The following is a 13,525-nucleotide window of genomic DNA, read 5'->3' as shown; positions in this document are numbered from 1 at the left end:
AATTCCCAACTCCGAATACATGCTTCTTGCTTCTTGCTTCTGCTGGCAGTTAACCGTCGATAGCGTATCAAAGAGTGGGGGGAAGAAGCACCTCGTGTTTCAAGCTCATGATTATTTGAATTTTTTTACCTAAAAGTCAGTTTAGGCCGATCTCTGGATGAGATCCGAACTTATAGCGATCGGCATATCCAATCATTCAGTTTGGAAGGTCAATATATGGAACTTCCATGGAGTACATCGGTACAGAAGTTTCTTGATCGTCTTGGGTCTACGTGTCCCTGTGTCAACTGTTCATCCACATGTTGTAGGCATCTATGAGCCAATACTTCAATTTATTTTTCTTCCTGCCATCACCCGTTATATTAGTGTCGGCTGCAGTGACCTGCAGACCGGAACAAGATATTCCCTGCACTGTTTAATAACCTTGAAATATTCTGGTCGAATGGCCACTTCTTGATTTCTTGGCTAACCCCGAAAAAGAATCACATAATAAACAAAGATAGGGAGTAAAGCATTCGACTTTGAATCTCGGCAGATTCTGCAAGCCCGTGCTTTGCAATTTCCGACTTTTTGTGAGTGTGGAAATTGCATTTTGAATAGCTCCCAACTTCCAGCTCCTAGCTTTCAATCTGGTATACAACATACCTTCATTTGGCAGTTCATAATTGACTAGTACTTTTGTGCCCACTTTTCAGATTTTATTTTACTACGGAGTACGGAGTAATTGCTGGCCAGATGCAACTTCTCCGAACATGAAACTGCCTATGAAACACCGTGCAGCCTGCAAAAACAATCTAATTTAGGTAATTTGATCGGAGTCCAGTTGTTGATGCAGAATCTGGTATACTGGTCATGCCACATCTTTCACTTCACCGTCTATGTTTATGTCTATCGCTATTAGCTGCACGGAGTAGCCGAAACATCTTTGCACAAGACGGTGAGATCTGGGTCTTGCTTATGCTCATAATTGCAAAATCTCGTATTGCTTATCAACCTATGACCGGGGAGACGGCCGGAGCTGAGGTCGACCATTATGCTACGTTTACTCTGTACTTTGTCTGACACTTATGGGCTTCCTAAACATCGGGGTTGTGTGACATTCGGGTGATTTGATGCTTGTTTCCCGCAGGCAAGTATATCACAAACGCTAACATGTGATTCAAAACTTGACTATCTGCGCTTTATGAACTAGTCGCCTGGGAACCTGCCGAAGCGTGGTTTATTTATCTCAGCAATCACCTCTCTTTCACAATGGCTCTGATTCAAATTTTCAGTTTTTGAACAGATTCCAGGGGTTCATTCAAGCATTTCCATGACTAATGTTCTTGTCGTGTCCCATATGAAGTACACATGAGTGGCTTTATGAGGGATTCTGGAAGAATTATAGCTAGATGGATGAATATCCTCGCATGATACCAATGGCCAGCACTGTACCTTCTGAACAATCCTAACAATGATAAGACTAGGTATCGATAACGACACCAGGAGAATAGTTTTTCGATACCACACTTGCTCACTGATATAGAGGCCTCGTCTTCAACAATTTCATGTGGAGATTGGCGATACAGCAATCGCCAACTTCCTTCAGTATCATTTTTATTCAACTTGTAGTTGTCAATAGCTTATGCTGAGTGCCAATCACTTAAAAAGTAAACCTACAGTCATATGATTCCATGTCGAAGTTATAGAAATCGCTTATACTTTGGGATAGTATATAGCCGCAAATATACGGGAAAGAACAACCACCTAGCTACCTCTTTTTTATTTTGGCATTCTAAAAAGCATAGAAACAGTGTACTCTAGCTAACATTCAATATCTGTCGCAATATCCCCAAAGACAGAATTCCTAACATTGAATCCTGGAAGCTTCGCAGAACGATAAACACGTGTGTCATGTGATCTTATCGATAACACACATCCAAAAATCCGCCACTATTCACAATGGGGACATCAATTGCAGAACTCCACAAACTCTTGACGCCGAAGCTTCCTGAATCTCGGCGTGACACACGCCCTCTTGAGCTTGGCAAGATGGAGTCTGAACTTCAATCCCAGATCCCTGGCCTCGACCAGATCATCACCGAATACTCAGTGGTACGTCTCTCCGCACATATGCGCGGTGGAGGATTGGATTGGGAGTCCCCTGAAGCTAACTGTTTTATAGGGCTACCTGACCCATGCCGCAAACCTCTACGTCGACGATGCCAGTGGCGAGTCCCCATTGTCAGAGGCCGCCGAATCCGTGACCGAGCTCCTAGTCTCCGCTTCTGGAGATTTCTCCCCGCAAAACTACGAAGCGATCGGCAACTTGGTTACGAGGTTCATCACCACGCTGAGCTCTTCCGATGGCGATTCGGAACGGAGGCAAATGCCCTTCAAGGCCAAGAAGCTTGAACAGACCATCAATGTCGGCGCACAGCGGAACATGTCCTCGACACTGGGTCTCACTGGAAACACTGTCGACTTAGAATCTGCCAATGCCAGAAAGATGGAGTCCAAGGTGGACAAGAAGAAGCTTGAGAAGGCCGAGCGCAAGATTCGCGCCAAGCAGGACAAGAAGTCCATGAAGAACGTTACCTACGAGGCGTCCCGTCTGCTCAACCAGCCAGATGAGGCCATGTCCTACGAGGAGTTCTTCATGGCTGTCAACCCTCTCCAATTGGGCTCGGACTCCCAGGCCAAGAGTAAGGACATCAAGTTGGATAACATCGATATCTCGATTAGTGGCCTGCGCATTCTTACAGATGCTGCCTTCACACTCGCTTATGGTCGTCGTTACGGTCTTGTTGGTCAGAACGGTATCGGTAAATCTACACTTTTGCGTGCTTTGAGTCGCAGAGAAATCCCTATTCCGACCCACGTTTCTATTCTCCACGTTGAGCAAGAGGTATATTTAAATCTGAGATCGGTTGCGTTTTCTCTTACTGACCTTCTACGGTAGATCACCGGTGACGATACACCAGCTTTGCAAGCAGTGCTGGATGCCGATGTGTGGCGGAAACATCTTCTCTCGGAGCAAGCGGTTAGTCAAATCGCATGATACCACAGTGGCATATTCACTAACGACCATAGAAAATCTCGAAACAACTGGCAGCCATCGAAGAAGAAAGATCTTCATTGGCGGATACTTCGAAGGATGCTGCTAGACTCGACGAGGAGCGAGAGGGCCTGGACATCACGTTAAGTGATATTCATGGAAAGCTTTCAGAAATGGAGTCTGATAAGGCCGAATCCCGCGCGGCCAGTATCTTGGCTGGTCTTGGTTTCTCCCAAGAGCGTCAGCAGTACGCCACCAAGACCTTCTCCGGAGGTTGGAGAATGCGTTTGTCTCTCGCACGAGCTCTATTCTGCGAGCCTGATTTGCTTTTGCTCGACGGTATGTACCACTGGTCTCTCTATTCCACAAGCAGCCTACTGACATTTCACAGAACCGTCTAACATGTTGGACGTTCCGTCCATTACTTTCCTTTCTAATTACCTCCAGGGATACCCTAGCACAGTCCTTGTGGTTTCTCACGATCGTGCATTCTTGAACGAAGTCGCCACGGATATTATCCACCAGCACTCCGAGAGGTTGGACTACTACAGAGGAGCTAACTTCGGTAAGTTGCGCACCAGATCTTAAGACTATGAGTGGTTCTAACAACTTGTAGAATCCTTCTATGCAACCAAGGAGGAGCGCCGGAAGACTGCTAAGCGCGAATACGAGAAGCAAATGGGCGAGAGAGCACACTTGCAAGGTTTGTCAACCCCTCCATCTCGTCATCAGAGCCGTGTTAATGATCATCATCAGCATTCATTGATAAGTTCCGATACAACGCTGCCAAGTCCTCTGAGGCACAATCGAGAATCAAGAAGCTTGAGCGCATGCCAGTTCTTGAAGCTCCAGAGGCCGAGTACACCGTGCACTTTGCATTCCCCGGAGTCGAGAAGCTTTCACCACCCATTGTCCAGATGTCCGACGTTTGCTTCGGTTACACCAAGGACAAGCCTCTTCTCAGGGATGTCGATCTGGATGTTCAACTTGATTCGCGTATTGGAATTGTCGGACCTAACGGTGCTGGTAAGACCACAGTTCTGAAACTACTCACTAACCAGCTTGAGCCAACAAGCGGTCTTATCTCCACAAACTCGAGACTGCGCATTGGATTCTTTGCCCAACATCACGTGGATGCTTTGGACATGACTACCAGTGCAGTCGGCTTCATGACCAAGACATACCCCGGTAAAACTGACGAGGAGTACCGACGACACCTGGGAGCGTAAGTTTATCTAAAACACTCGCATCTACTGCATTCACTAACCTTCATCGTATAGCTTCGGTATCACTGGTACAACCGGTCTCCAACGCATGGAACTGCTGTCTGGAGGTCAGAAATCTCGTGTTGCATTTGCTTGCTTGTCCTTGACCAATCCTCACATCCTTGTTCTTGACGAACCTTCCAATCACTTGGATATCGAGGGTATGGATGCTCTATCAGATGCACTCCGGGTGTTCGAGGGAGGTGTGGTGATGGTTTCTCACGATGTTACCATGTTGCAGAATGTCTGCACCAGTCTCTGGGTTTGCGACGGCGGTACTGTTCACAAGTTCGACGGCACCGTCAACGCCTACAAGAAGAGGATCACCGCACAGGCTGATGCTGCCGGTGTTGTGGCTAAACACTAGGGCAGGAGGGCTATATATGTACAGATTAATGCCGTAAAAAATATGAATATCCTGCATGAATCTGCATTATGACCTCTATTATTACTTGTATTCTGCATGCCAGGCTTTGCTTTGCGTAATAGATTAGGGCTTCATTCCACCTCAGTGCATGTGTGAAAAACAAAAATATTTATAGTAAGGCCATAGTCTTCTAGTACTATCTCTTTATTCTTTTTCATGATTGTCTACAACATACTAAAACACATCGGCGTGCGGAATCCGAGTTCCGCTTCGGGCTTTGAGCGGGTCTCCTTATCGGCTTATCGCGATCAACCCCGGACGTCACTTGGACACTTTACCATCTCAGATGCCCTAAGGACAATTTAGATGATACTTCAGGGCTAGAGCTAGAAAAGCCCGAAGACATGACGGGCGCAGATGAGCAAGAACAATCGGGTCCCCATGCCCCTTTGCTCGCCTCATCACACGCCTCTTCGGATCACGATGACAATGGCCACGATGAGAGCCTGGCCTCTGAGCTGGAATACTCAGGAGGGTGGTTTATATGGGCGTTGACCTTCTCCGCTGGGATAAGCGGTCTACTATTTGGATATGAGTATGCTAGCTCCTACCAAACATGTCATAGTTGTTTCATTGGTCTTCACGTTCACTAACAATCGTCGGAACTTCCAGCACAGGTGTTATCTCGTCTACTTTGGTGACCATCGGGTCAGATCTTTCGGGCCGGACATTAACAACACTGGACAAAAGCCTCATTACATCATGCACTAGCCTGTTTGCGTTGATCGCGAGCCCATTCACCGGAGTACTAGCGGACAAGTTTGGTCGTCGGAAGGTCATACTTGGTGCAGATCTGTTGTTTGCAGTTGGAGCTTTGGTACAGGCCTTCACAAGCCAGGTTTGGGGTATGATTCTTGGGCGCAGTATTGTTGGCCTTGCTGTTGGTAGCGCGAGTGCAGTGACCCCATTGTAGGTTGGCCGTGATGTGTTGACATGCTAGGCGGGGGACTAAGAACCCTGGGCCATGGCAGTAATTTGATTGCGAGAGACCTGATGATTGCTAACATGCTGGATAATTTCTCCAGGTATATCTCCGAGTTGGCTCCTTCGCACGCAAGAGGAAGACTTGTCACAATCCTTAGCTTGTTCATCACCGGTGGGCAGGTAGTGGCATACATAGTTGGGTGGCTGTTTTCTAGTACAACTGGAGGCTGGCGGTGGATTGTGGGAATCGGGGCATTCCCGGCCTTCTTCCAGCTTGCTATTCTCGCTCTGCTACCCGAAACACCTCGATGGCTGGTCCAGGCTGGATTCGATGCCCGGGCGAAGACAGTCCTGACCAAGATATACCAGGATTGCCCTGGCTGTGACCAGGTGGTGGAACATGTCTTGCGCAATATTAATGGAGAAATTGTCCAAGAGGCATCGGAGCTGGGACAAACTAAGGCTCGTGGCACAAGGCCCCAGTGGTTACATGATACCATTCAACGGGGTCAGCAGTTGCTGCATGGTGGAAACAGAAGAGCATTGACTATAGCGATGATGCTCCAGGCGGTCCAACAGCTTTGCGGATTCAATAGCCTGATGTACTTTTCGGCCACAATTTTCTCCTCCCTTTCGTTCTCCTCGCCGACACTTACATCACTCTCGGTGGCTATGACGAACTTCCTCTTCACGCTGCTTGCATTCGTGCTGATTGACAGGATCGGTCGCCGGCGCATTCTCCTGTATTCAATCCCTGTCATGGTTGTTGCGCTGGTCGTTTGTGCTTTCTCGTTTTCCTCAATGAACGACAAATGGAATTCACAACCAGCTGACCGTCAAGAAAACGATGATAATGCTAGTTCTCTTGTGCCCCTCGCGATTTTGCTCTGTCTTACTGTCTATACCGCAGCATATGCTCTCGGACTCGGAAATGTCCCCTGGCAGCAGTCTGAACTCTTTCCTCTGAATGTACGCTCCCTGGGATCAGGACTGGCCACTGCAACTAACTGGGGATCGAACTTTATCATTGGTCTGACTTTCTTGCCTATGATGGAATGGATATCACCCTCGTGGACGTTTGCTCTCTATGCACTCGTTTGTGTGGTCGGGTGGGTTGGTGTATGGGCGATTTACCCTGAGATGAGTGGACTTGGCCTTGAGGAAGTGAAGGGTTTATTGGCAGATGGATGGGGAGTGAGAGAAAGTCTACGGCGACGTCGTCTTTCACGGCATATATAGCATGTAGTTATGGTGTTATTGAAATATATCAATCTCGGGGCATGTGCTCCGTTTGGTCTTGTGAAGAAGTGTAATCTAAATAGACTAATTCTTTGTATCACTTCGGTTCTCTTTGTTCTCTTGTCACATGTGAGGTGGATGTCATTGGCCACGCCAAGTAATTTCCCAATGTGGTCATCTGAAAATGACAATCAGCCCTATTATGTAATTCTACAATGGCATCGAACATTCAAGAGTCAATCACCTCAAGGACATATAGATGCCCTTATCAAACATCTATTGGCTCTTATCACAAATATTCGCTCTTTGCACGTTGCATTTTCTGTCTCGCGTTTTCCGTCTCTCATGGAACTATACACAAACAGTGGGTCTTCACACTTTATATCGCTCTCCAGACTACACAACTTGCATACTGAATATTGTGCCACAGACACAGATATGTCACACAGCAATCTTGAGCAGGTCGCTTCAACTGCCATGCAAAGTGCTCGGAGCCGACTGCTCGAGCTTCCGACTGAGGCAAGTATATGACTGTATTCTACAACGTAGATCGCAGCCATTGATATTTGAGATCAACAGATCCTCCAGGATATTGCATGCTATCTCCCCAGTGACCGTGATATTCTCAATCTCTCTCTATCCTGCAAAGAGACGTGGAGCAAGGTTTTCGAATCAGAGTCCGCCATCTGGCGATATCGCTTTGGTAAACACTATGACATTGTCCCGGGAAGACCCTCTAGGGAGTTGAAGATTGAATACCAGATCCGCGCTATTGTGCTGAGCTCTCCGATTCAATTCAAAGAAGAAGAAGATGATCGTCAATATCTCTGGATGGAGGTCATGCAGACTATGCTCGAGGAGTCTCTGAAACTATCCATCGCCCCTGGAGCAACCTCGAAGACCTTGGAACGTATACATGAGACCCTCAAAGGGGTAAATTTCCTAAGCGAGTTTCAAAAAGGACGAACTTCGTCGCAACTCTTTTATGCTCTCCAGCTGGTACGCGCGTTTCATCGAATCATGGGCAGGACATTCATTCACTGATATTTATACACAGGGCCTAAGTTCATTTGCTCTCGACCCAACAATCACCGAGCCCTGTCGTCGAACCGACTACGACATCAAACAGGTCTACTCTTATGCTGAAAAAGTGGGCAAGGCATTTATCGACCACGAGAACCTTGACCTCGCCAAATTGCTGAGCCTGCGCAATTTCTGGCAGCGACACTTCCTGAACGCTTCCGAGTTTACCTACCAAGAGTCCTTCTCTGGGCTGCCTGCAGAGCTGAGACCCAGGGCGCGAAAGGATATTCCAAACGAGGTATCTAAACTAAGCCCATCGTGGCTAGGATACTATTGTGAGTACACCAACAAAAAGAAACTCCAATCATTTCCCCAAGCTGACATCAATTTACTCTTAGCGTGCATGCATCCGCTGTCAGATCTGCTGAAGATCAACGAACGCCAGACATGCGCTGATCTCGAGACACACAGCGACGGACTGGACGTAATGGTGAGTGGAAAGCGAACTGCTTGGAAGGCTATGACCACTAGGCTAACAAGTATCAAGACCCTCGATCTCCAACCCTCCTCCGAAAAGTTCTGGCCCAAGCAATGCAGCAAGATTATCCCCCTGGCTGGTAGTCCCAATACTAAGCGGACATATTTCGATGGCAAGCAGAGAGCCTATGGTGGCGCCTATGAGGTAGGAAACCCTGTTTTCGGGTTTACCGAAGAGATTGCTATCCCACATGGTGGAGTTGGAGGATGGACCCGGATCTGCTTTACTATCGTTGAAGGAGATGAGGAGGAAGAGGAAAAGTCACCCTCTCTCATAATGGACGGCGAGGGCTGGATCCATGGCTATGAGGCCATCATTATCCCCGGTGGGTGCATGATGCTGGGACGGTGGATGGACATGAAGGAGCCAGAGGCCAGGGGGCCATTCATCTTCTGGGACGTGTGAGGGCCACACCCGATATCTTCTATACGCTTTTCGCTTGCATTTCTTTTCTGTCTTTTCTTTTTTTCTTCCTGTTCTGTTTGTGTTTTTCGGGGAGCTGAGCGGTAGACGAGATAGGGAATAAAACAGACCAAGCTCGCCCAAAGCGCTGGAAGCTGATGTAGGATTCTCGCAGTGGAATCAATATTTATGGTAACAAGCAATGTAGCTTTTGGATAGAAGAAGATTATGCGTTGAGGAAGGGAATAGATGACACATAGAAATTAAAACAGCCACTACTCCTCGATATCCTTGACCTTCTCCCACTCCCCCTTGAGGTTCTCCTTCCACAAACTGACCTTGTTATCACCACCGCTGACGGCAAGGATGTTGCCGCTGAGACTCCAGCTAACGCGCCACAGGACAGTGTCGAACTCCAATGTTTGGCTGGACCACTGGCCCGGGTTGGAAGCATCGGAGGTCCAAATGCGAACGGTCTTGTCTTGCGCGGCGGAGGCAATGTAGGACTTAGAGAGGATGCTCGGGGACCAGGCCACATCACGGACCCAGTCTGAGTGTCCCTCGAGGGTTTGAGTGAGGTTGTACGATTTGGACTCCGCGCTAAAGAGAGTTGAGTCAGTCCACGTCATAGTATATTTGGTAAGGTCGATCAATCAACATACTTATATTCCCAGATCTTGACCAGGTTGTCGCTGCCACCGGTAACAAACCGGCGTTGTTGGCCGGGTCCAGGGTTAGAGCTGATGAGGCTACCAGCAAAGGCCGCGGGGGCCCAGCTGATAGAGTTGACGCCCATTCCGTGGGCATGGAAGGTCTGGTGGGTCCAGTTGTTATCACGGAACTCGAGCACGCTGACATGGCCGTCGGAAGAAGCGCATGCAAGAACACATCCGCTCTCATGAGGAGCCCAGGAGACCATGTTCACGGAGGCCGTGTGAAGGGAGAAATCAAAGACCTTGGTCCATGTGCTACCGCTGGAGGGCGAGGTCGCATTCTGGGGCTGTTCCCGCCAGATCAGAACCTTGCCATCGTAGGAAGATGAGGCCAGAATTGTGCCGAATTTCGGATGCGCCTAGATTGAGAGAATTGCATGGTCAGTCGGATTGCGCGCTACAATAGCTGATGTTTTGGGGGTATCACTCACCCATGCGACACACCACACAGCGCCCTCGTGGCTATCAAATACCCATGTCAGTGACCAGATACCCAGCTGCACACATCATCAAGACCAGCTTACCCCTTCAGCGTCTCGACTAGTCGGTGTGATTCTCCCTCAATCTCAAAGATCTTTATCGTTTTGTCGGACGAACATGTGGCCAACCGGCGGCCGTAATAGTCCAAGCCAGCATCGTGCTATACTCAACATAGCGCAGTTAGCTTGAGTACATTGAGTAACTGCATAGACCATCAATTGCAGTTCGTATCTCAACACATACAATCATCTCTTCGTGCCCGGAATTCGAGATCACCTGAGGGGTCGCCTGGAGGTTTGAAGCTGTTAGTGATGGGATTGTGAAGCAAGCTCAAAAGCCATATAGCCGAATAGCATTTACCATGTTGGATCAAATAAAGCAAACAATAAAATTGACAGCTGTGGAAGCGCGGGGAGTCGGAGTAGCTCTCTCCCTTTCAGCCAAACAACCTGGCCCTTCCCGTATCTTATCGTGTGCTTAGCTCGGTCACGTTACCTGGATCTATGCACGTGATGAGCCTCGGTCATCGGCAACCCCACGGCAGCCGTGGCGTGGGCCGGAGTCTCTTCTGAAGTTCAAAACCTTTCATTTCTATTATTGTTGTAATCTGTGCTGGTAACTGATTGCAGAGAGATTTGAAGGCAAAAACCATACTAGTATACTTCTCCCTCGGTTTCGGTCGATCTAAGCAGTTCATCATGGGCGATGCGCTATGCGGGCCGTCAAACGCCCTTCAGAACTTCCAGAAGCATACATCTGTTGATCGGACCCTTCAACAAGACCGGTTGACTTCACGTCAATCGCCTGTTCAGGTTGGTAGTGCCTTTGAGACCATATTGTTTCATTCATACTAAAAGCATACTCTAGGGCTTCCGGTCCCAGAACCCCCACGAAGGAGTACTTGACCCGGAGTTCGCTGCATTTGAAGGCAATCTCGCCGGCCCTGCATTGCCCAACTTGCAACATCCCACCCATTTTGGAGCGCCATCACATTATGCCGCGGTACACCACCCAACCGCACACGGTGCACCCAACGCCAGTTGGGCATCGGACTTCCAGAACTTGCAGATATCAGGGCCCTCACACCCGGTAGCGCAACTACAAAGACCAAATATTGCACCAGCGACGACACATGGCGGGTGGCACACCGAATTTATGAATCAACAACGGGGGCCTATGTCTCAGGCCCAGCAAACCCCGCAAATGCATGGAGTTTATCAACCATCTTTTGCACCAGGCCACCAGATGTATGGCTCCCCCATGAATCAAATGCTGCCCCCGCAGGGTATGCAGGCTGAGCAACAGCACCACGCGCAACAGTTTGACGAATCCGCCTTTGAGGCTGCCTTTGATCAGGCACGGGCGGACATGGAGTTGCAAGGAGTCGATGTTGCTCAGCAAGATACTCAGAAGCACTTGCAGGAGACCAACGAAGCCGAGATTTCTGAGCCGGTCATTCAAGAGCAGATTCGACTCGGATCGGATCTTATTCCTCAAAGTGACAAGCAGGATCCAGAAACACGGGTTCGAGATGCAGATGAACTTGCGCGGACAGCAGGGCAACTTCTCGACAGCGTGCGAAATGAACAAAGCCAAAAATTCCAACAAAGCAATTTCCTGGCCTTAATGCGCCGGATTCGAGACCGCGAGGTGGAAGTTGAAGGGGATGATTTCCGCGAAGTCAGTACCAACCCGTAACGGTTTGGATGTCGGACGCGACAGAAACACCGGTATAACTCGCAATCTATAAGGCCTGTTGTATAATCTAATCACCATTTGTAGACGGCGCAATCTCTTCACCCAGGTGGGCGATACTATCCGGGCCGACCCCACACAAATCCCCCTGGTTACGATACGCCGTCTAGCAATGATGAGCCAAACAACCCTATCGGTAGGGCCTGATACCCAGCGCCTATTAAAAGCCAGCCAATAACCTGACCAGATGTGCCCACTTCCCAGATGATGTAGGTATCAGCAAAGATTCCCGATCGACCGAAGAAGAAACATCCGGTCATCTGGGATCCAGTTCGTTTGATTACGGTGACACAAACGCACTCTACGAAGGATTGCTCCACAGTCAGGGGCTTGTGGACCGGCGCAGCGTTCCGATCTGTTTTTTGGGAAGAGAATTGGATGCGCATTTTCTACACTAGCGAAATCATGGTACCAAATGTAGAGGTACTTTGTTGATTATGGCGGCGCCTACAATGATATAGGTACCCGGTACATAGTGTTTTAATTCTATTGATACCCCCATGAACAATAGCAATCACGTGATCCCTATTGAGAACAATAGAAGCCCATTCAAGAATCCCAATTAGGCAATTCAATGGTCCCTGACAGCCTCTGATTGGCTGTTTATTGATTGTCTATTGATTCTGCTCATTCCTATTGTTTGCGCCCATTCAAACGAAATGAACAAACACTCGACCTTAAATACCCGGACAACCCGCTGCTTCACTTCTCTTCTTCACTCTGGTCATATCAGTACAAACGCTATTACAACAACCAAACCCCATTCACAATGATGCCTCCATCAGACTCTTTGCGACACCACCTAAACAAGCTCGCTGAAGTCCGGGCAAATCGCAATTCTTCTTCTATATCTACCTCTACCTCTACACCTACCTCTACTTCCATTCCAGGCACTGCCCCACCTCCATACACGTTGTCTGTCACTAGACCTAGTGGCACGACTGTCATGAGCGTCGATCAGGATGACATGGATGACCCGTGGGTCTCCCCAATCAATATTTACATCGACAACTCGATCACCGTAACTGGTGATGAGAACACCATCATGGTGTCGTCTCTTGGAGCTGAGTCTCCAACTGATCCAACTCACCAGGATGCCCAGGAATCCCCTCGCCTGAGCTCCATCGCGGCTGTCATCATCGCCGCGCTGAATCGCGCAAATGCCCTCCATGATGATATGGGCTATCCTCGACCCGTCAACATTCGCGCTCTCGCGGGCATCCGGGTGAATGGCCGAAATAACAACATTTGCGTCGGTGGCGAGGTTCACAAGTCTCAGAATGAGATTGCTGATGCCGGAGCTGAAGAAAGCAATGGACGAAAGCGTCGTGCTAGCTCGGTTCGTACTCTACTTCGCAAAAGGATCTTCAAGAAGCTTCATTACTGACTTGGCTTGGTTAATACAGGAGCCTGTGGGAGCTCCATCAGCTCAATGCTCTCGTTCCTCTTGAAGAAAGGCTATGAGTTGTTTCATGAAGATTTGGATATCTCTCTCTTTTTGCTTGAAATCGTCTCGGAATGTGATTGCTTTTTGCTTCCAATTCTCTTAGATCTTGGTGGCTTTTACTTTTGGTTTGCTTAGGGGAATTTTACAATTTTGGGTTTGTTAGTTACGAGTTGATACGTTGATCCTTTTTATGAATTCTTTGTACATTAGATGATTGTGATGCACCGTTCCATTTATTATGATTAATGTTTCTTCATACTTTACGATGAAGGCGA

At 48.4% G+C, this 13,525-nt stretch overlaps 4 protein-coding genes across 4 annotated transcripts; 3 read left to right on the top strand and 1 right to left on the bottom strand.

Moving 5' to 3' along the window:
- Positions 1–1,941: 1,941 nt before the first annotated feature.
- Positions 1,942–8,858, top strand: PEX2_059310 (Major facilitator superfamily domain, general substrate transporter; the record flags this gene model as incomplete). Its single annotated transcript, XM_016743204.1, has 15 exons — positions 1,942–2,094; positions 2,165–2,887; positions 2,942–3,022; positions 3,073–3,376; positions 3,429–3,602; positions 3,654–3,740; positions 3,794–4,262; positions 4,318–4,649; positions 5,036–5,264; positions 5,342–5,638; positions 5,755–6,847; positions 7,472–7,891; positions 7,950–8,250; positions 8,314–8,405; positions 8,463–8,858. 15 exons carry the CDS (start codon positions 1,942–1,944, stop codon positions 8,856–8,858), a joined length of 5,151 nt encoding a protein of 1,716 aa, XP_016595926.1.
- A 272-nt stretch (positions 8,859–9,130) lies between these two features.
- Positions 9,131–10,411, bottom strand: sec13 (GTPase-activating protein SEC13; the record flags this gene model as incomplete). Its single annotated transcript, XM_016743203.1, has 6 exons — positions 9,131–9,455; positions 9,518–9,927; positions 10,000–10,030; positions 10,093–10,208; positions 10,292–10,336; positions 10,409–10,411. The coding sequence occupies 6 exons, from the start codon at positions 10,409–10,411 to the stop codon at positions 9,131–9,133; spliced, it is 930 nt and encodes a 309-aa protein (XP_016595925.1).
- Positions 10,412–10,746: 335 nt separating this feature from the next.
- pex20 lies at positions 10,747–11,746 on the top strand (the record flags this gene model as incomplete). Its single annotated transcript, XM_016743202.1, has 2 exons — positions 10,747–10,860; positions 10,916–11,746. The coding sequence occupies 2 exons, from the start codon at positions 10,747–10,749 to the stop codon at positions 11,744–11,746; spliced, it is 945 nt and encodes a 314-aa protein (XP_016595924.1).
- An 826-nt stretch (positions 11,747–12,572) lies between these two features.
- PEX2_059280 (uncharacterized protein) lies at positions 12,573–13,190 on the top strand (the record flags this gene model as incomplete). Its single annotated transcript, XM_016743201.1, has 1 exon — positions 12,573–13,190. The coding sequence occupies one exon, from the start codon at positions 12,573–12,575 to the stop codon at positions 13,188–13,190; it is 618 nt and encodes a 205-aa protein (XP_016595923.1).
- Between the last annotated feature and the right edge of the window lie 335 nt (positions 13,191–13,525).

This window comes from Penicillium expansum (genome assembly GCF_000769745.1).
Source record: "Penicillium expansum strain MD-8 chromosome Unknown contig190, whole genome shotgun sequence".
NCBI classification, from domain to species: Eukaryota; Fungi; Ascomycota; class Eurotiomycetes; order Eurotiales; family Aspergillaceae; genus Penicillium; species Penicillium expansum.
The sequence above is the reverse complement of the archived record's forward strand: the minus strand, read 5'-3'. Positions and strand labels throughout refer to the sequence as shown.